This window comes from Cervus canadensis, chromosome 6 (genome assembly GCF_019320065.1).
Source record: "Cervus canadensis isolate Bull #8, Minnesota chromosome 6, ASM1932006v1, whole genome shotgun sequence".
Taxonomy (NCBI): domain Eukaryota; kingdom Metazoa; phylum Chordata; class Mammalia; order Artiodactyla; family Cervidae; genus Cervus; species Cervus canadensis.
The window spans coordinates 26,064,134-26,083,998 of record NC_057391.1 but is presented as its reverse complement, the minus strand read 5'-3'; the positions used below and the strand labels follow the sequence as shown (position 1 = coordinate 26,083,998).

The window sequence follows — 19,865 nt, the reverse complement described above, 5'->3', positions numbered from 1 at the left end:
ATCTGACCAAGCAAATGATCAAACACTCACACTTAGCAGCTTCATATAATGTTGGTAATAGTGCTATCTATTGATAGTAATTACTGAATAACTGCTACACACCAGGCCTTTTGCTAAGTTCTTTTATGCAATACTTCATTTAATTCCTAACACAATCTTGGAAGAGGTACTATTGGCAATTCTCATGAAAGCTCAGAAAATAAAGGACAATATTTCTGAAGGGGAAAAAGTTTGGTAAGGCAAATTTCAGAAGCCTACTAAATTATATATGTACACCTGTGACCATGACTCATCAAAGCAGGTAATTAAGACCTGAGATTCCCGGCCTCAGGGAATAATATGTCTCCCACCCCTCTCAGCCCAGATTCCTCTTTAGTCTCCCTGTCAGGATCAGGCCTCCTTTTGCCCTCTGTGCTGAGTGGCTTTGCCATTCCTGCAGCATGGAAGATGGAGAGAAAGAGGACACAGCCAAAGAAGAGGAGCAGGCCGAGGCCCTGTGGGCAGACGTGACCAAAAGGAAGAAGCGACGGTGTGGCCAGAAGGTTGAGAAGCCTGAAGCTTTCATGGCCAATTTCTTTAAAGGGCTGGAAATCTATCAGACCAAGTTGCTGGTAAGCACTCTGGCCCTGGTCCCACTCGGGTGCGGGCGTTGGCACGGGCAGACCTCAGAGAGGTGGCCACTGACTTTGTTTCACCATCCGATTAGTTGTGCTTCCTCATCTTTCTCATTCCTCTTCCTTGCCTCTCCTTGATTACCTGCTTGTCCCTTCTGTGTTGGAGGTAAGAGAAAGCGAAAGTGTTAGCCACTCAGTCATGTCTGACTCTTTGCGACCCCATGGACTGTCGCCCGCCAGGTTCCTCTGTCTATGGCAGGAATACTAGAGTGGGTAGCCTTTCCCCTCTCCAGGGGATCTTCCCAACCCAGGGATCAAACCCAGGTCTCCGGCATTGCAGGCAGATTCTCTTCCATCTAAGCCACCAGTTAGCAGGAAAGGAAAAGGGGAAAGGCAAGCCCTCCGGCTCCTCCGCCCTGTGCTGTCCAGGAGGGAGAGCTTTATGTGTGTGTGCCCTGTGGGGACTTGACCCCTGCCAGTCAGAAACTTCAGAAGTCGTGAGATCATTCGGATGCAGAAAGAACATTCCTGTGGTGTGTTAGGTTGTCATACTAGTTCTCAAAAGCTCTGTTACTCCACAGGTCCTCAGCCCAGCTTATAATATCCTTTCTCTGGCGAATTGCCCACTGAGGCACAGTTGCCAAAGGCCAGGACCACACCCTCCCAGCAGCACTGGTGGGAGCCTTTTCCACGGAGAGTGAGCACTCCCGCAGGCAGCTACCATTCCTGTCCTCAAGTGCTGGTGTTTCCACTGGGCGTGGGGATGGGGAGAGGCAGGGGAGCTTGGGCTGTGGCTTTCAAAGGACAAGGACTCTTGGCCATAGTCTGGCTCCAGTTAGGGTGGGAGCTGCAGGGTTCTTTTGTGGGCCTCGATCACTCATAATTTCCAAATTGACTACTTCCTTTGTGGAGTACACACACACCCACACCCACCCCCACCCCCTTCAGAGCAGCATTTGAGACCTGTGCTAAGGGTATGTTTAGGCATTTGGTTTCCTGAGGTTTAAAATAAGCAGGGTTCCCTTGAGCATCATTCTAAGCAGTTTTTAAAAAATCATCATTTTTGATCCCCCACCAAATAAGTCGTAAGAAGGCCAGGATTGTCCTGGATGAGTGGTTACAGAAGAGTAGGACTAGCCCTGTGTAGACCTCTTCTGAGAAGATCCTCTGTTTGAGAGAGGGAAGGTCCCTCCCCCTGCCAACATTCTCCTACTTCTGCTTGTCCTTTTCTTTTCAGCACTACCTGGCCAGGAATTTCTACAACCTGAGGTTCCTTGCTCTGTTTGTAGCCTTCGCTATCAACTTCATCCTGCTCTTTTACAAGGTGATACTTCATTTGGGGGCTATTTGCTGAATAGATTATATGCTTTTTTAAAAAGTAAAAGGAGTTATGCTCTTAATTTAAGCAAAAATTCTAATATCTAAGGAAATTTCTAAGACACTAGCTTCTAAAAAAGGATACTGTCTTTAGCAACGGAGAGAATGGAGAGACAGGTTGCAAGGGAAGCCAGTTAGGGCACCATTTCAGTCGTTCAGGATTGTTCTAGTTGTTACTTAATTCTTCAGATATTTGTTGGATGTCTGCAATGTGCTAGACCCTATATTAGGAGCTATAAGGATTTCAAACTGAATAATAACTACAGTTCTGTGAGTAATAAAAGTAACAGTCAGCCATGGTAGTTGACCCATATGTTAGAACTGTTACAAAGAAAGAATGAATAGAAGTTGGTTTCTGGATGTGGAGGACAGGGACTCATCAAGATAAATGGAGATTTTAAACATTGGTAAGTGAGTCTTGTCACTGTAGGTGCATAATAAATGTTAGTTGAATGAATTAATGAGTGTCATAGGTCCTGGATTCTTGACATAGTCTTTAACTGGCTGTTGTCACTTGCCTCTCTCCCTTCCTATTTAAAACCACAGATCTAATTTCTGTAAAACATGCTCTTACCCACATCAGTCTTGCATTTGACAAACAAATGGTTTGCTATTGTCCATGGTAGAAAAATGGAAATGTGTCGAAGGGCATGGTGAAGTCTGGCTTTAAACACATTGAGACTGAAATGTTTCAGACAGGCACGCAGGTGCAGACAGCCAGCAGGCAGCAGGACCTTCAGGGTGACAGCTTCAAAGGCGCTGATCTGAGAGTCACTGTGTAAGGATGGCTATGATGTTAACAGCCTCTAAGAAAGAACAGAAATGTTTTGTGTGTGCTATGTGTGCACTTGTGCATAAGTGTTTGTCTTAAGTCTCCTCCCAGGCCATAGCATTTCAAAGATGACCTCCTGCAGCAAAGGGATTGTAGAATATGTAGTAAGACTTTCCTAACTTTTAAATTTGGGGCTTATTTTCAAGAGCGAGGATTTGTCTCTTAAAAATATTGGTGGAATAAAGTACTTAAAAACCTTATTCACTCATCAGGTAATATGGAGTCAGTAGATGCCAGCAATATAAAGTATATGGGGAGAGCCTAGTGGCAGAGGTCTTTCTGATGTTTCTAAGAGGGTGTGTATCTTGGGCCAGGTCACCGAAGAACCTTTAGAAGAAGAGACAGAGGATGTTGCCAACCTGTGGAATTCCTTTAATGACGAGGAAGAGGAGGAAGCGGTGGTGTTCTTCGTCCTGCAGGAGAGCACTGGCTACATGGCGCCGACACTGCGGGCCCTGGCCGTCATCCACACCGTCATCTCTTTAGTCTGCGTGGTGGGCTACTACTGCCTAAAGGTGAGCTGCCAGGCGCTCTGAGGCTAGTCAGAACCCTCGGCGAAGAAGTGTGTTCGCTTCTGGTATTCAATAAAGTGATGCATTCATGTGTGTGTGTGTATATATATATATATATATACATATATATGATTCATTCATATCTTCAATCATATATATGAATATTCATATTCATTCATGTATATGTATATGTATAGATACACATACACACGCACACATACATACACACATTTTTTCATATTCTTCTCCATTGTGGTTTATCACAGGATACTGAATATAGTTCCTGGCTTTCTCTGCTTCTCTTCCCATATCATCCGTGAACCAGCAGCAGTTACTGATTCTGCCCTGTGCAGTGCTCATGATCAGCCTTTGCCACCTTCGTATCCTGAGTCTTTTATTTCCTCAGTGTTGTTTCCTTGTTTTAATAAAAGGGTAAGCAGCAACAGTATTTAATAGCCTGTGATAAAGCTTAATAGAAAAGAATATGAAAAAGAATGTGTGTATGTGTATGTATATATATATGCATATGTATATATACATACATATATCTGAATCACTTTGCTATATATCAGAAATTAACACAACATTGTAAATCAACTATACTTCAATAAAGTAAATTTTAAAAATAAAGGAGAGGAAAAGGGTACACAGTAACTCTTTACAAATCATTATCAAAAATTTGCCTTTTTGTCTTCAAATAAAGCAGCAGTGTGAGGGGCGGAGATATCATGAGATTTGAGAAAGCATTATTGGGAGAAATAGTTTGGAGACCAAGGTCTCAGGGATGTTGCCAAGTAAGTAGTAGCTTCCCAGCTGAAGAAAAGCCCTGGCTCTGTCTGAATTAAGCTTTTGTGGCTTGTTGGAGCTCTGACTATCCTGCCTTCTTATATCCTGAGATTCCAGTGGTATCCTCTGACCTTACTAACTAAAGTTTGTGTGATGGTTGGGCCAAGTGGGTTATTTTCCCAGTATTTCCTGTGTACGTACCTCTTTTGTGGTAGGTCTTTATAAATGTGCCACCATATCTAGGCTAGAAGCAAAGTCGTGATTATGAGAGAATGGGAAGCAATGGTGGAGAGCAAGTAAGTATGCCGGGCAGGAGCTCTTCCCAGAAGATACGTCAGGAAGAAAACTTCAATAGCAAAAGACTGTATACAGAGCCCAGTGAATCCTCTCATTCCAACTATTAAGCCATATTTCATTAACCAAGTTTCAAAGACATGAGAATATGACCCTAGCCATTGAAGGAAGCTGGAACTTTTACCGTATTATTCCAGCTGTTCAATATAGTTGATTGAACTAGAATAGTTTATTGTCCTTTCTAAATCTTGGTCAACCTCCAGCCTAAGAGTTTTAGGAGACCTAACTTATTCAGCCCTGTGATTCATCTACATATGGCCTTCTCACCAGCACAAGCCAGAAAGTCCAGTTGGTCGTACTGTCAGCTGTTTGAAGGCTGGCCCAAATCAGATCAGCTCTGGAGAGGGAGGTATATGAGCCAAAGGAGTGAGAGGTGATTTATTTAGCCTTGGACCCGCAAGGTCCAAGGATTCTGAGGCACCCTAAGAATCCCACTGCAAAGAGATTGCTGCCCTGACATTGGAAGGCCCATTTGTGAGATATGCATGGGAGAGGATGCTGTCGTTAGAAAGCCTGCTCTGAGTACAGTGTCTTCCTGCTCCTAGGTCCCTTTGGTGGTATTCAAGAGAGAAAAAGAAATCGCCAGGAAGCTGGAGTTTGATGGCCTGTATATCACTGAACAGCCTTCTGAAGATGACATCAAGGGGCAGTGGGATCGCTTGGTAATCAACACGCCGTAAGTTGCCCCCACCCCAAAAAGGAAAAAGGAGTTTCTACTGTAAATAATACCTTTTCCAGCAGCCCTGGAGACTGATTAATATAAGCCTTCCTTTGACTTCTGGGACTTGTTTTCTCCCCTGCCTTTTCACAAAGTAGCATCTTGTTCCTCAAACAGTTGTGTGTATTGCTATGCATTTAATGGCAGACAGAGGATATTATCAGAAAGTGCTGAGCATATTTAATTAAGACCAGATGGTCCAGCACAATACTACTTAATCCAGTTTTCCATGTTTGAGTCATAGTGTTTCCTTGGCCGAGGAGTTTGGAGATCAAGCTGATCAGCTTCTTCAGGATCCCTAAATGGCACAGCAGTTCTATGACAGCACTGTCTCAGAAGTCTTCTCCTTAAACAGATAGCCTAGTGGATACCAGAACTCCTCCCAATATAATTTAATAAGCAGTTCCATGGGCAGCTAAAATAGGATCATCTGGGTGATGATGTTAAGACCTGTGGCGTTAAGCCTGCCTTCTTGGTAGGCATGTGTATAATTGCTAATGTGGTAGGAAAAGGCACTGATTCTGGAGGCAGAGAGGTAAAGGACTGAGCCAGCTCTCTCACTGAGATTCTGTGACCTAGGGCAAGGGAATCAAGTTCTTAAACCTCAGTTTCCTCTTTGTTAGTAGACTGATGAGAACACTACCTCCTACAGTCCCGGGATGTCACATGGCTGTACATTTCCTTTCACTGTTAAACAAAAAAATGGCCATCACCAATAAGTCAGACAGAGAAAGATAAATACTGTATGGTATCACTTATATGTGGAAATCTAAAAAAATACAGCAAACTAGTGAATCTAACAAAAAAGCAGCAGACTCACTGATAGAAGGACCAAGTAGTGATTATTAATGGGGAGAGGAGAGAGGGGAGGGGTAATATAGGGGTAAGAGTAAGAAGTAAAAACGTTCAGGTGTGAAATAAGCTACGAGAATATATTGTACAACACAGGAAATATAGTCAAATGATTAAGATTGTAAAGTTATACATATTTTACCACAATAAAAATTTAGAAAAGAAACAACCATTAACCATTAGCAAAGGTGATACTCTAATGCCAGTATATTCACAATAGGGAAAATGAGAGCCGTAAGATAATGTGCTGAAAGAAAAGTAAAGCAACAGGGCTGAATATAGAAACAAAGGTAACTTTTGAAACACGGCTGCACCAATAAAATATGTACGTCTAGAAGCAGCAGCCCTGACCCTTGGGGGAAGAAAATGCTGCTTATCCAAAGTTAGTTAAGCAAATTGAGAGACGCAGCTTTGCAAAGGCACTGCTGAGCTTTGTAAAATAGTCCCTAGTAAGGGGAGGCTCGACTATTAGGGGAAAAAAGGTGAGAGCCTGCAAACCAAAAGCACGTTTCTGCCTCCAGGTCACTACCAATCTCCCCACTTAAAACTAAGGGAAACTACTAAGACTCATTTCTGAACCCTCGTTATTATAGTACAAAAAGTTTGAATATTACTTACAGAAAGCTTACCAAAGAAAGATCATTTATCAGTTAACACTTGTGTCTGTGGCACAAGATGATATGGCCTAAGAGTCCCAGTAAAAACACAGTGCAGTTTCTAGAAATTTATCCTCAGGAGATAATGAGACAAGTACACTAAACTGTTTTGACAAGGATGGTTGTTAACATTTATTTGAAGTGGCTAAAATACCCGTGAATAGGGAAATGCATGTATAAGGAGAACAGCTGTTTTAAAACATTTCAATCAATGAACCTTTTTCTTCACAATAATGGTATCATTGTACATGTAGTACTTTGTAACCTTTTTTTAAAGTTAACTGTTACGTCATAGAGAGCTTTCATATTTTTATGTTGTTAAATACATATAGAAGAAGATATAGAATGCATATCTATTGTAAAATATAGTAATAAAATGAACTACAAATCTTTAAAATTGGAACATCAATGAAAACTTTGAAGTCTTAGATATTATCCTCCCTGTCCTCCCCAGACCCCAGCTAACCACTCTCCTAATTTTAGTGATACTCATTGTTTTGCTTTAGTGTATAGTGTTACCACTTAGGTATGTGTCCCTAAACATGTGGTTTCATGTTAACTAGTTTTGAACTTTATATAAATGGAATCAAACTATACTCATTGTACTGTCACTTGAATCATTTGCTCAGCACCCCATTCAAGAACTCAGCTAGGTTGATGTGTGTGGCTGTAACTGGTCATTTTCAAAACTGTGGCACTTTCCATTCAGTGAGTATATGATTGTATATTTAGCTGTTTTCCTGACAGTGGATACTTGAGCTGTTTTCAACTAGTGGCTGTTACAAACAGTGCTCTAGAGAATATTTTTATACCTGGTGCACAAGTAAAAGAGTTTCTGTAGACCAGACACCAGGAGACGAATTTGCTGACTAGTGGGATCTGCAAACATTTATCCTGATTTACATTAAACCAGCACCCTGGGAGAGCTCCTGCTTCTCGGCCTCCTTGTCAGCATTTGTTGTCCTCAGATAACTTTGCTAATCTGGTAGGTGTGTAATAACATCTTCTTGTGCATTTTGCTAATTTCTTGTGCATAATTTCGAAGAGATTGAGCCTCTTATGTTACTTTTCTTGACCATTCACATACAGATGTATCACTTATTTATGCATTTCCTTTCTGAATGTTCTTTGCCTACCCCTCACTTAAAGGAATATTACCAAGTGGAATTATGCTTTCTACCTTGAAGGAGCTTACATGTCTACTCAGGGGACAAGAATATTCAGATCAAAGTAAGATCACATCTATGAAAGGGGCTTGACCACAGCCTTCTGTCACTGGCCCTTCAACATCACTTGTGGAATCCTCCACTTATGCCAAAATGTGGCCAAGGCTGAGTTGTATGTTACAGACCATTTGTATAAGATTTAAGAGAAAGGAGACATCAGTGTGGATAGAGGAAGGGTGGCTTATTTTTGTTTTGTTTATTTTAGGTTCTAAATATAGGACATGAAAAATATCAAGTAGCAGAAAAATGGACAAAGAAGAAAATCAGAATAACTATTTCCATCTTCCATAGATAAAATCTATTAGCAGTTTACTTTGTAAGCCCAGCATTTGTTTTTTGTTTTTAAGAATCATTTGGACATTTAAGAGTGAGACTGTTTCAAATATCCAAAAAAAATTTTTTAAAGATTTGCCGCCCTGTCATGGGAGAGATGGCATTTGCTCAGGGTTATTCTGAAAGGTCCATGGACAGAGGGTGCCCCCCCCCCCTTCCTCATCACCAACTTGGGTGGCCTCTATAGAGTAGGAGACTGTTGTGTTCCAGAGCTAACAAGAATGACTTAAATGAAGGCATTAGTAAGAATGCTTGCATCAAGGGCAGAGGTTTCTTTGCTGCAAACTAGACTCACATGGAACCTCTCAGGTAACATTTAATCTTTCCAGATAGGAGCAAAATATCTTAAATGGTTTCTGCCAACACACCTGGAAGCAACAGTTCTTTCTTGACTCTAACAATAAGAAGCTATTTGCAGTGGAGCTGGTACAAGCTGCCTAGCAGAAGAAGTTCCCTCGTGGGCTTAAGGTTTGGATGGTGTAGGGACCATTTCCAAAGGAGAGAGGGATCTGATGCCTGGAGAAGGGGGAAGCCGTACCCCACAGAATTATGCTGGAATGGAGAAGAGAGGAGAAGAACACACCATTAGGAAAACCCCCATGTAAATTAGCTAATAGGGATTTCCAGACTGGAAGCTTCAGAGTTAGGGACTTTGTCCACACTTCCCACCACTGTGACTGCAGCACCTACCCCAAGTACTGCTGTAAGGTAGGCACTTGAAGTGAAAGTGAAAGTCACTCAGTCGTGTCCGACCCTTTGCGACCCCATGGTCTATACAGTTCATGGAATTCTCCAGGCCAGCATACTGGAGTGGGTAGCCCTTCCCTTCTCCAGGGGGTCTTCCCAACCCAGGAGTTGAATCCAGTTCTCCCGCATTGCAGGTGGATTCTTGACCAGGTGAGCCACAAAGGAAGCCCAAAGTGGGCACTTGATGAAGGTTTATTGCATGTGTTTCCTGGCTCTTAACCATAATTTTGAAGTAGAAAATGCAAAGTAGCTTTTCCGGTGCTTCAGATGAGAACTCACCACAAAGTGAGATCAGAAATCTGGTAGACCTGTGGTGACTCTGAACTTCAATCAAGTCTTGAATTCTTCAATGAACAGGACAAAAACCAAAAAGATCATAGGTCCAGACACTCGAAAACTGCCAAGTTTCTTGATGTGCTTGCCTTGATGTTAAGAAAATCTCCTTTTTCATTTTCTTTTTCAGATCTTTTCCTAATAACTACTGGGATAAGTTTGTAAAGAGAAAGGTATGTCTTGTCAGGGTGGCAAGGGAATTCCATGACCTCCAAAGAAATGTAAATTTCTCCCAAGTTCTCCATTTACAAACATGGATCAATTTAATGCTGCTTTTATGGTATCACAAGGAGAGTAAGTCAACAGAAAGGGTTTTATATGAACTTATGTCATTTGGGGGCTTAGTTCCCATACTCATGCTTTAAACAGCTTAACACAATCACTTTTCTAGGTACTAGGTTTTTCCCTCCCTTCCAAAATGATAGCCAGAAAAGCAGTTCTCACTTGTCTTTATTGCTTCTGTTTTCTATGGGGGTAATTTTTTCTCTTCATTTTCCTTTTGCATTTTGATTCATATCAACCCCTTGAAAGAGCCCAGAGTGTGACACAGCTCTGGAGACATCGGGGCTGGAGAAAATACTGATGGTGGTGCATGACCTGAGCTCACCCTGTTCTCTTCTCTGCTTTAGGTGATCAACAAATATGGAGATCTCTACGGAGCAGAACGCATTGCTGAACTCCTGGGTTTGGACAAAAATGCCCTTGACTTTAGCCCAGTGGAAGAGACCAAAGCTGAGGCGGCCTCCCTGGTGTCATGGTACAGAGTTTAGGAGTTAAATCTCAGAGTCTGGCTGCCTAGACCCTTTGTCTTTCCAGTTGTCTTCCCTATGCTGGAGGCAAAACTCATAATCATCTTTGTTGGCTCAGGCTCCGGTTTAGCCTAACTCTTTCTTCTAGGTTCTAATATATTGGGGCAGTGGGGGGATACTGCTTTAAAAAAATGTAAAGACAGCCTTCATGCCTGATAGAGCTGAAGGAGAAAGACATTAAAATTTCAGGATGTGTGATTCAGCCACTCATTCTCATGGTGAACACATACAACTTCATAAAGCTCAGAACTGTATTTATAGATTTATTAAACCCCGAGAGAAAAAAAAAACACCCTTTTTCCCTTATTAAACACTTAAATCTTGACATTTATAAGTTTTGAAATGACTTGTTCCCCTTTAGGCTAAGTTCCATCGACATGAAGTACCATGTCTGGAAGCTGGGAGTTGTTTTTACTGACAATGTAAGTATGGCAGCTGGGAAAGTGAAATCCTGTGCCCCCAAGTCTAGGGATGTCATTAGATACCACAAAGTAACAAGCTATGGAGGCAGCCCAGGAAGATGCAGGGAGTTCTCGTGGAAGACAGACAGCCTTAGGGTGTGGGGGAACACTTCTCTCTCATGCAGTAGTATAAGGCTGAGGGGGGCTTCACTTGGCAATTCTTGGGTCAGTTCACAGCCCAAGATGAGAAAAAGTGGGTTTCATGAATGCCTGAAAAGCTGCTCAATTTCTTCCACTCCCCAGTCCTTTCTCTACCTCGCCTGGTACACGACCATGTCAGTCCTGGGCCACTACAACAACTTTTTCTTCGCTGCTCATCTCCTGGATATTGCAATGGGCTTCAAGACTCTGAGGACTATTCTGTCATCTGTCACTCACAATGGCAAACAGGTATGGGGTTTATACTGGTGCAGAATGGGAGGGACCAAGATATGGATAGGAACAATCATAACCAATAACAGGTAGTACACTAGTGTATGACAGGAAGATATGTGTTGTAGTGTATAATGCGCCTTTCATGGTCAAACGCTTGAATGAATAGTAATTGGTTTTGCAAAATTGCAGCCAATTAAAAGGCAGAAGACTTTGATTCAGAAACCTTTAACATTTAGATCAGTGTATGTGCTTAGAAAAGTCACTAGGTACTTGTGATGGAAGTAAGGGAGTGAAGTTGCTCAGTCGTGTCCAGTTCTTCGTGACCACATGGACTGTAGCCTACACACTTCCAATTAAGAACCAATGACTTAGATATCTATGAAAGTGAAAGTTGCTCAGTTGTGTCCAACTCTGCAACTCCATGGACTGTAGCCCGACAGGCTCCTATGTCCATGGAATTATCCAGGCAAGAATAACCGGAGTGAGTTGCCATTCCTTTGATCTTCCTGACCCAGGGATCGAAGCCAGGTCTCTAGCATTGCAGGCAGATTCTTTACTGTCTGAGCACCAGGGAAGCCCCATAGATATTTATCTACACACATATATACAGCTACATGCAGACATACATAGCTATATATACATGTTTGTGTGTATGTCTATATATAGCTGTATAGTCATTGCTCTATATCCAGTCTCATCAGTATCCAGTTTGTCTACTACAGAACTGTCAGGGTCAATCCCTTCATTAAAATTCCCAAATTGCTCCTCCTGTCAACAAACTCCCTAGCATTTTATTCCTCATTAAGTGCAAATCCACGCATGAATGAGACATGTTCCCTCACATCTCTAAATCTTTCTGGGAGGAAGGAGAAAAGAAGGTGAAGTTAATTACAACCATTATGGGAAATAGTACGGCAAGTCCTCAAAAAATTCAGTATAGAACTGCCATATTATCCAGCAGTTCCACTTCTGGGTATATATCTCTCTCTCAAGGAAATGAGATCAGTATCTTGAAGAGATATCTATATTCCCATGTTCATAGCAGCATTATTCCCAGTAGCCAAGATATGAAAACAACCTATATCCATCCTGGACAAACAAAATTTGTTATGGACATAGAGCAGAATATCATTCAGCCATAAAAAAGAAACTTTGTCATTTGTAGCAACATAGATGAACCTATAGGGCATTATGCTTAGTGAAATAAGCCAGACACATGAAGACAAATACTGTATGGTGTCATTTTATGTGAAATAATAAAAAAGGCAAACTTCTAGAACGAGAGAGTAGAGCAGCAGTTACCAAGGGGTGTTGGGGGAAATGGCAGTATTGGTCAAAAAGTACAAACTTTTAGTTATTAAATAAATTGCCATTGGGGATCTAAAGTAAAGTATGGTGATTACAGTTAAAACTACTGAATTGTATACTTGAAATTTGCTTTAAAAGTAGCTCTTCAGTGTTTTCAACATACACATACAGGAAATGTGTGAGATGTTGAACATGTTCATTAACTTGAGCATGGTGATCATTTTATAATATATGCATACGTTAAGTCATCACATTGCACACCTTAAAAAATGGAAATTCCAACCAGAAAAAAAAAGTTAAATTAACTTTTAATTATTCTAAAATGAAAGGGTGCTAGATCATCAGATATTATGATGGTTTATTTCTTCGAGGCTTCTGGTAGCAGCAACAGTTTCTTGGTTGTTTCTTGGTGGACACTAAAAAGAATGGAGGGAAGCTAGAGATAGACATTTGCTGCCACAAAAGCTAAAAGTTTGGGGAGGTGATAACAGAACCTGTGATACAGATGTTTGCTTAGCATGGTAAATTCTTCCTTACGGGATCTGCAGAGAAATAGCGTTGTGTATTATTTTTCCATGTGTGTCTTGGGAAGTTTTATCCTATAAAAGTGACCTCTCCCAAAATGTGATTTATGGGATGCCAGTTCTCCAATATGTTTTTTTAATCAAAAGAATTATTTTCTTCCCCTTCACTCAGATATTGAAAGCTCACATTTTGTTGATTTGGCTTAGTGGCATTATACAGCAAAAGTACACCTTAAATGAAAAGTTTCAGTTCAGTCACTGCCATGTCCGACTCTTTGCGACCCCATAAGCTGCAGCATGCCAGGCCTCCGTGTCCAACACCAACTCCCAGAGCCTACCCAAACTCATGTCCATTGAGTTGGTGATGCCGACTCATTTTTTTATATGGGCTTGCTGACTAAACTCTGACAAGATGGTTTTTAAAAAATGTGCCTAGCTTGTACCATGTGCCTAGTGTTGCAACAGGCTCATAACAACCCTGCAAAGTAGATGTTATACTCACGTGAGAAAGAAGAGTACTGAGACTCAAGAGAGGCTAAGTGTTTCACCCAAGAGCACTTTAGCACTTCTAAACCAGCTTCTTTCTGTGACGTCTGATATTGAAGATATAAGTTACTAAATTCATTGTTCAAGAAGTCACTGAATATATTAGTTCTGGTACTTATCTTGCCCGCTTCCTTTTGTGTAGCAACTTGAGGGCAAAGATTTTATCCTGTTGATCCTTCATCAAATGAAGCCCAACACCTATTCCCTGGTGTAGGCCAGATGAGCAGGTCTTCTGTAGTCCTCATTTATGGTGCTTCCTAAAAGCCAAGAAACAAATAGGCCCTATGACTCCAGCAAAGGTCCAAGGTAGGTTTCTTCATTATGAAAGATATCACTCTGAAGTTACTGTAAGAATGTTTATGGTTGACCAAAGCTGTGACAGTTACCCAGTTCATGGTTACTTATGAAATTGTGATGTGGGGATGGATACCCGCCAGCCCAAGGAATCCGTAGTTTCCATTTTTTACAAATGTTACTGAAGTATTGTTGATTTACAGTGTCATGTTAATTTCTTCTGTACAGCAGTGTGACTCAGTTATCTTTTTTTTATTGAAGTATAGTTGATTTACAAATGTGTTAATTTCATGTAGTTTCTTTAGAAGCAGCATTAGAACTTACAGTTACCAATGGGGGTAGGGAAGGATAAATTAGAAGTTTGGAATTAACATATACACATGACTACATATAAAATATAAACAAGGACTCACTTTACAGCACAGGGAACTATACTCACTATTTTGTAATAACCTATAGGGAGAATATGAAAATAAATATGTAGGGGGGGTGTGTGTATAACTGAATCATTGTGCTGTATGTACACCTGAAACTAACCACCACAACTACAAATAAATAAAAAGCAGCAGCTACATCATGAAGCTTCAGGTCATCGCTCTCTCTGTAAAAAACCAAAGTAACCATCCTTAGAGTGCAATCACTCCTCATCCTTAAATCCCTCTGTAGTTTACACGTGCATCACCCCGGCGTTAGTCTGCCCAGGCTGGTGTAACAATATACAGTAAGTCCCCTACATACAAACCTTCAAGTTGTCAGCGTGCCCTACTGTGCTTTTCAAGGTACTATAAAATTTAAAATGTCTTATTTTGTGTGTCTGTTATGCATTATTTATGTGAAAAGTATTATAAACCTGTTACAATACAGTACTATATAGCCAGTTGTGTTAGTTGGGTATCTAGGCTAACTTCGTTGAACTTAAAAATACTCTCTTGGAATAGAACTCATTCGTACCTAGGGGACTTACTGTGCTCAAGACTGGAGGCTTAGACAACAGACATTGATTTTCCTCTCAGTTCTGGAGGCTGGAAGTCCAAGGTCAGGATGTGGGTAGCTTGGTTTCCCTGAGGCCTCTCTCCATGGCCTGCAGCTTTTTCACTTTATTATGCTTCAGTGCATACCTGGTATCTCTCCCGAGTCCTAACCTTCTCTTCTTGTTAAAAAAAAAACCAAGTCAGATTAGAGCAGTGCCGACCTTAACAGCCTCGTTTTAATTTAATCACCCCTTTAAAGGCCCTTAATCATCTCTTTAAAGGCCCTGTCTCCAAATGCAGTCACATTCAGAGGTGTTGAGGGTTAGGGCTTCAACATACGAATCTCAGGGACCCAATTTAGTCTGTAAGAGCTGATCATTACTCTTTTCTCCCAAGAAGCCTGTTTTTCTTCTCTGGTCTCATCTCTCTTTTGGCATCTGGAGTGTCACAGCCTTCGTTCCCATCCCCTCATCGTTCCACTTTCCTGTTTTCTTGGAGTCTCCCACCAGCCTTTCAAGGTGAAGACCCACTTCCTCTTCTCTCTCTTTGCTCCCAGTTGGTCCTGACCGTCGGTCTCCTGGCCGTGGTGGTTTATCTCTATACCGTGGTGGCATTCAACTTCTTCCGCAAGTTCTACAACAAAAGTGAAGACGACGACGAGCCCGACATGAAGTGTGATGACATGATGACGGTGAGTTCCCTGCGGGGCCGCCCGGCCTGGCTGGGGGAGCAGGGCTGTGGGCAGGGTGCAGACACGCGACAGAGACGAGAACAGAATACTGATGTCTGGTCCGGAAGTGGTGGGATATATCGCTTGTCTGGGTCCAGGTGGAAGCAGCACACAGGTAAGTGGGCCGTCCTCTGTCCACGTTCGTGTGTGTAAAGATGTGAGTTACCTATGTCTGTATCTTAACGGAAGTGTGGATTCTTTGCCTTTGAGAGCGGCGAGCAAAGAATCCCATGAACCTGGTGCTCAGTTTATTTCAGCAAGCCAGTGGGGCTTTTTTCAGAACGCGTGTCATCTGAAAAATGTCATAGCAGTGGGATTGGGTCGGGGCAGCAGGGTCCTGTCAGGGCAGCTCTGCGGGGCTAGAAGGGCCTAGCTGCAGCAGCATCTCTAGACATTTATAAGAACCAGATTTCAGGAAAAGAATGTGTGTATTAGAGACCAATGACGGTACACTGCCCACTGCCCCCTCCCCAACTGTGATCCTTTCTCCAGAAAATGGAGGCACTTTTTGGCTAAAAACCTTCCATATACTTTCTCAGGGCAAGCACCCCATGAGACAGCAACATTACAGTTCCTAAAGCCCCAGTGTGACCAGCTCAGGCCCTGTGATGCCCCTGGTTTTTTATTTACCAGCCCTAAGACAGCCTCCCACACTTGCATCCCGAACCCACCATCACAGCCAGTCAGGAGGAGGGATGGGGGGGCAGCCTGGTCTGTGAGCCCTGCCTGGTGCACGCATGCAGCTTGGGAGGAGATGCTGTGGGGAGCCCCGCGCTCCTAGGTGTGCGGAGAACACAGGAGGAGGGGAGCATTTTCCTGGAGGCTGGCACTTTAAAATTAAATGAGATAAAATTCATATCTGGCCTATGCCATCCTCCTCAGAGCCAAAAGTCCTTTTATCTTATACACACCTAGAGTGAATTCTCATGTGTGTGTCCAATAGTTCAAAACTGTTTTTTAGAAAAGGAGCAAAAACTATCTTTTAAAGGCTACTTGGAACAGCAGTCTCTCCATCTTTATAGACAGCAGAGGGTGCAAGCCCAGAGTTAGCAGTATGAATGTGTTATTGTGAAGCGTACCCTTCTCCTGCCTCGGGGCAGTCATATTTTTAATTACATGAATGATCGGACCATCTCCATAACAGCAGGCAAAACTCTTCAGCTTTTACTCAAATTGCCATGATTTTTCTTCTCTAGTGTTACCTGTTCCACATGTACGTGGGAGTGAGAGCTGGAGGTGGCATCGGTGATGAAATTGAAGACCCTGCTGGGGACCCGTATGAAATGTATCGCATCGTTTTTGACATTACCTTCTTCTTCTTCGTCATTGTCATCCTGCTAGCCATCATCCAAGGTATGCTTCCCCGTTATGTTGTGTGCATGGGGCTCAGTCTAGATCTCTTTACCTTTCTGCATCTATCACTTAATTGTTTTATGTAAAGAGGTTTGTGCATTCACTTACTCGTTCATTCAAACAAGACATTTCTAGACATCTACTATATAGAAGGCCAAAGATATACCCAGGCAGTACAAGAAACTTGAACATCCTTGCAGAGGACCACCCTCCTTCACCGCCAAATCTGAATTGATCATTTCCATCTCATTCTACTTCTTAAGTATCTCCTGTGGCTAGTATGGACACTCATGATTTCTGCCCTGATCATTTACCTCCCAGGCAATGGGGTGGGGAAGGAGCAGAAAGAGGAGCTGTGAGAGTGTGACATGTTTTTTCCTTCTTCACAGGGAGAGGTACTGGTATGTTAGTAGCTTGTCAGGAATTAGAGAACGATGGTGATAGATTTAGTTTAAGTCATGCCAAGTCGAGAGACCTATGAGCCATACAGGTGTTGAGGACCAACAAGCAGTTAACTCTAATACGTCTTTTAGGAGACAAATCAGGAATGGTATAGGATAACAATATTAAATAAGGACATATAAAATAAGTATTAATGAATGCAAAAATAAAAGAAATGGGATCCATTAGTGGTGGTGGTTGAAGATGTGGGTGTGGAGATTTAAAAGCAGAAAAGCTGAGGAGGAACCCCGATCGATACACATCAGTGCCTAAGGGGCTAGAAGAGGAAGAGCCGATAAGGAAGACAGAAAAGTAACAGCCCTGCAAACAGCAGGACAAGGAAGGAAGGATGAGAAGAAAGAGTCAAGGAGGAGTAGTTGGCATCAAATATTGCAGAGAGGTGGAATAAGAGGAACCAGGAAAAGTGATTAACCAGGATGCAGCATCTGAAAACACAAGTGGGTTTTGTTTTTGTTTTTTTCTGATTTTGGTTTAATTGTATCATTCAGCTTCATAATCCCCCTTTTTATTTTTTAAACAAAGTGACTTCTGCTCTGAACAACTAAACAGGTTATGCAAAGCATTCTGTTCTCATATTTAAAATTCCAGGTCTTATTATTGATGCTTTCGGGGAGCTGAGAGACCAGCAAGAACAAGTACGAGAGGATATGGAGGTACCTGCCGTTCTACTAATCCCAACTCCATTTTTGTATCTCACAGCAAGTGGATTTTTTTTTTTTTGCAAATGGATTTTTTAAACAAAAGGTTCTGCTCTTCCTCAGCCCTAGGCAAAACTACTACTACCCAAGTTTGTGTTCCATGCCTGTCCTCTTATCTGTGCCCATCCACCAGCTCTGGGCATTTCTTCTGCTCCACCCTCGGTGCCCAAGCGCCTCCCACCTGCCGCCTCTGTCATGCCCCATGCTTAGATGAGAGCAGGTACCCCGCGCTAGCCAGAAGCTAGGTACATGAGACTGTGGGGTAGGTGACTAACAGCCTGAAGCACGAAAGGGAAATATTTTTCAGTATCTCTCAATTCAGTTATAGATCATCACCCTTTTTCCAACTGCCTGTAATGTCACGCCTCCTCATGCCTTTTCTGTTATTTTTCTCAGACTAAATGTTTCATCTGTGGGATTGGCAATGACTACTTTGACACGACCCCTCATGGTTTTGAAACACATACCCTACAAGAGCACAACTTAGCCAACTACCTGTGAGTACCCTCGGTCAGAGAGGGGGACAGGGTTGGGGGGAGAGCAGTAAGTTAAATGCAGTGAACGTCTTACAGTTCGTGCTCTGCTAACGTCTTTTCCTCCTTGGTCTCTGGAAAGTAGGAGCAATTAGGAAAGAACTTGCAGGAGTCCCCATGAGCCGTATCTTTGCCGTATACCCTGCCTCTCCTGTCTTCCTAGATGTGTGCAGACTGTTTCTGCTTTCTCCACCTGCAATTAGATCTCATCCCTTCCCAAGGTCCTTTTGCCTCCAGCAGGTTTTCTCTTGGGGATTTTTCCTGGCACCTTATAATATTTTCTAATCCTAAACAAAGAAAAACGGCAATGGCCCCACTTTTCTTTCTCTTCCAGAAAAAATGGAAAGGCATGCCTGTTCACAGTCTCCAATTTCTCTCTCTCTCAATACTCACTCACTCTCCCCTGCAGTTGGCCTTCCTCCCCACCAATTCCTATTTGCTCTTGTCAAGGCGGCCCTTGACCTGCACGATGCTGGATTCCAGGGTTAATTTCCAGGCTGGGTTTCTTTAAGATGTGTGTGTTTTCACATTGCTGTATCCCAGCACCTGAGGCCTGGCACCCAGTAGGTAAATAATAAATATCTCATTCGGGCAGAAGGTATTCAGAGTCTATTGTGTGCCACAGACTGCCTAGGAAACTTACAGAATTTGCAGGGAATATACATCACCTGACAATTCAGATTCTGTAAGTGATCATCATTTTCAAGAAAAGAAACTGCTGGGCTCTGCTAGCTGGCCTGGCCCTTCCCCTCTGTGTCTACCCTGTATTGTTTAGAAAACTCTAATCTTTCTTTAGGATAGAATGGGCCTTGCCACTGAGGGAGGTTATTGTCAAAGAGAAGTAACAATGTCTTTTTGCTAAAATGAGTTTAAGACAAAAAACACAGGTTTAAAAAAAAAAAATCACTTGGGCATACCTTTCCTCAAACCATGAGTGTTCATCGTTGTTTGCATCCTCATGGAGGTTATCTGGATGGATGTACTTCTAGAAAAGGTGAGCCTGTGGCTCATCTCAGGCCCGTGGATAAACACTTGGGACTCTCGAAGGTACTTCCCATGGCACTCTGTACATGAGTGTATTTTCTCTGTGCCCCTCCACTAGCAAGCTTGAAGGGAGAGAACCAGTCTTATTCATGTTTAAAACTTCCCCCCGCCCCTGAAAATTGTGCTTTGTGAATTAAATGTGCTAGAAAAGCAATAATGTCCTATATGACAAGATACTGGTCACATTTCCTTTCTTAGTCTGATAAAAGGAAGGAAGGAACGCAGTTATTGCTTCACTGTGGGCCACAATCTGAGACTGTAAACCTAAGAATATCCTGGGAGAACTCAAAATCTGGGGTTTAGGCTCTCCTCACCCTCCCAAGGATGCTGTCTACGCTTTCTCTTCCTTTCACCAGCCTCACGGTCATTTTCCTGAAGGGCACAGGCCGATTTCCTTGGATGCTGTCTCTGAGATTG

General features: G+C 42.4%; 1 protein-coding gene and 1 long non-coding RNA gene across 9 annotated transcripts in view; one reads left to right on the top strand and one right to left on the bottom strand.

The window, feature by feature from the left end:
* RYR3 (ryanodine receptor 3) overlaps window positions 1-19,865 on the top strand; it is a 547,151-nt gene that overhangs the window by 524,900 nt on the left and 2,386 nt on the right. For 5 of the 8 annotated variants that reach the window (XM_043471377.1, XM_043471384.1, XM_043471379.1 and 2 more), the window contains 12 exons: window positions 377-611; window positions 1,852-1,938; window positions 3,138-3,338; window positions 5,021-5,151; window positions 9,471-9,513; window positions 9,970-10,097; window positions 10,511-10,571; window positions 10,854-11,000; window positions 15,185-15,319; window positions 16,555-16,711; window positions 17,762-17,826; window positions 18,268-18,368. In XM_043471377.1, the coding sequence (XP_043327312.1) occupies window positions 377-611; window positions 1,852-1,938; window positions 3,138-3,338; window positions 5,021-5,151; window positions 9,471-9,513; window positions 9,970-10,097; window positions 10,511-10,571; window positions 10,854-11,000; window positions 15,185-15,319; window positions 16,555-16,711; window positions 17,762-17,826; window positions 18,268-18,368 (1,491 nt within the window). The remainder of the gene's footprint in view (window positions 1-376; window positions 612-1,851; window positions 1,939-3,137; window positions 3,339-5,020; window positions 5,152-9,470; window positions 9,514-9,969; window positions 10,098-10,510; window positions 10,572-10,853; window positions 11,001-15,184; window positions 15,320-16,554; window positions 16,712-17,761; window positions 17,827-18,267; window positions 18,369-19,865) is intronic. The other 3 variants (XM_043471383.1, XM_043471380.1, XM_043471382.1) reach the window with 1 other exon arrangement.
* Window positions 12,213-15,188, bottom strand: LOC122443339. Its single transcript, XR_006269982.1, has 2 exons — window positions 14,622-15,188; window positions 12,213-13,620 (listed from the first exon to the last, which is right to left on the bottom strand). It is a non-coding gene; the product is annotated as an uncharacterized LOC122443339 (long non-coding RNA).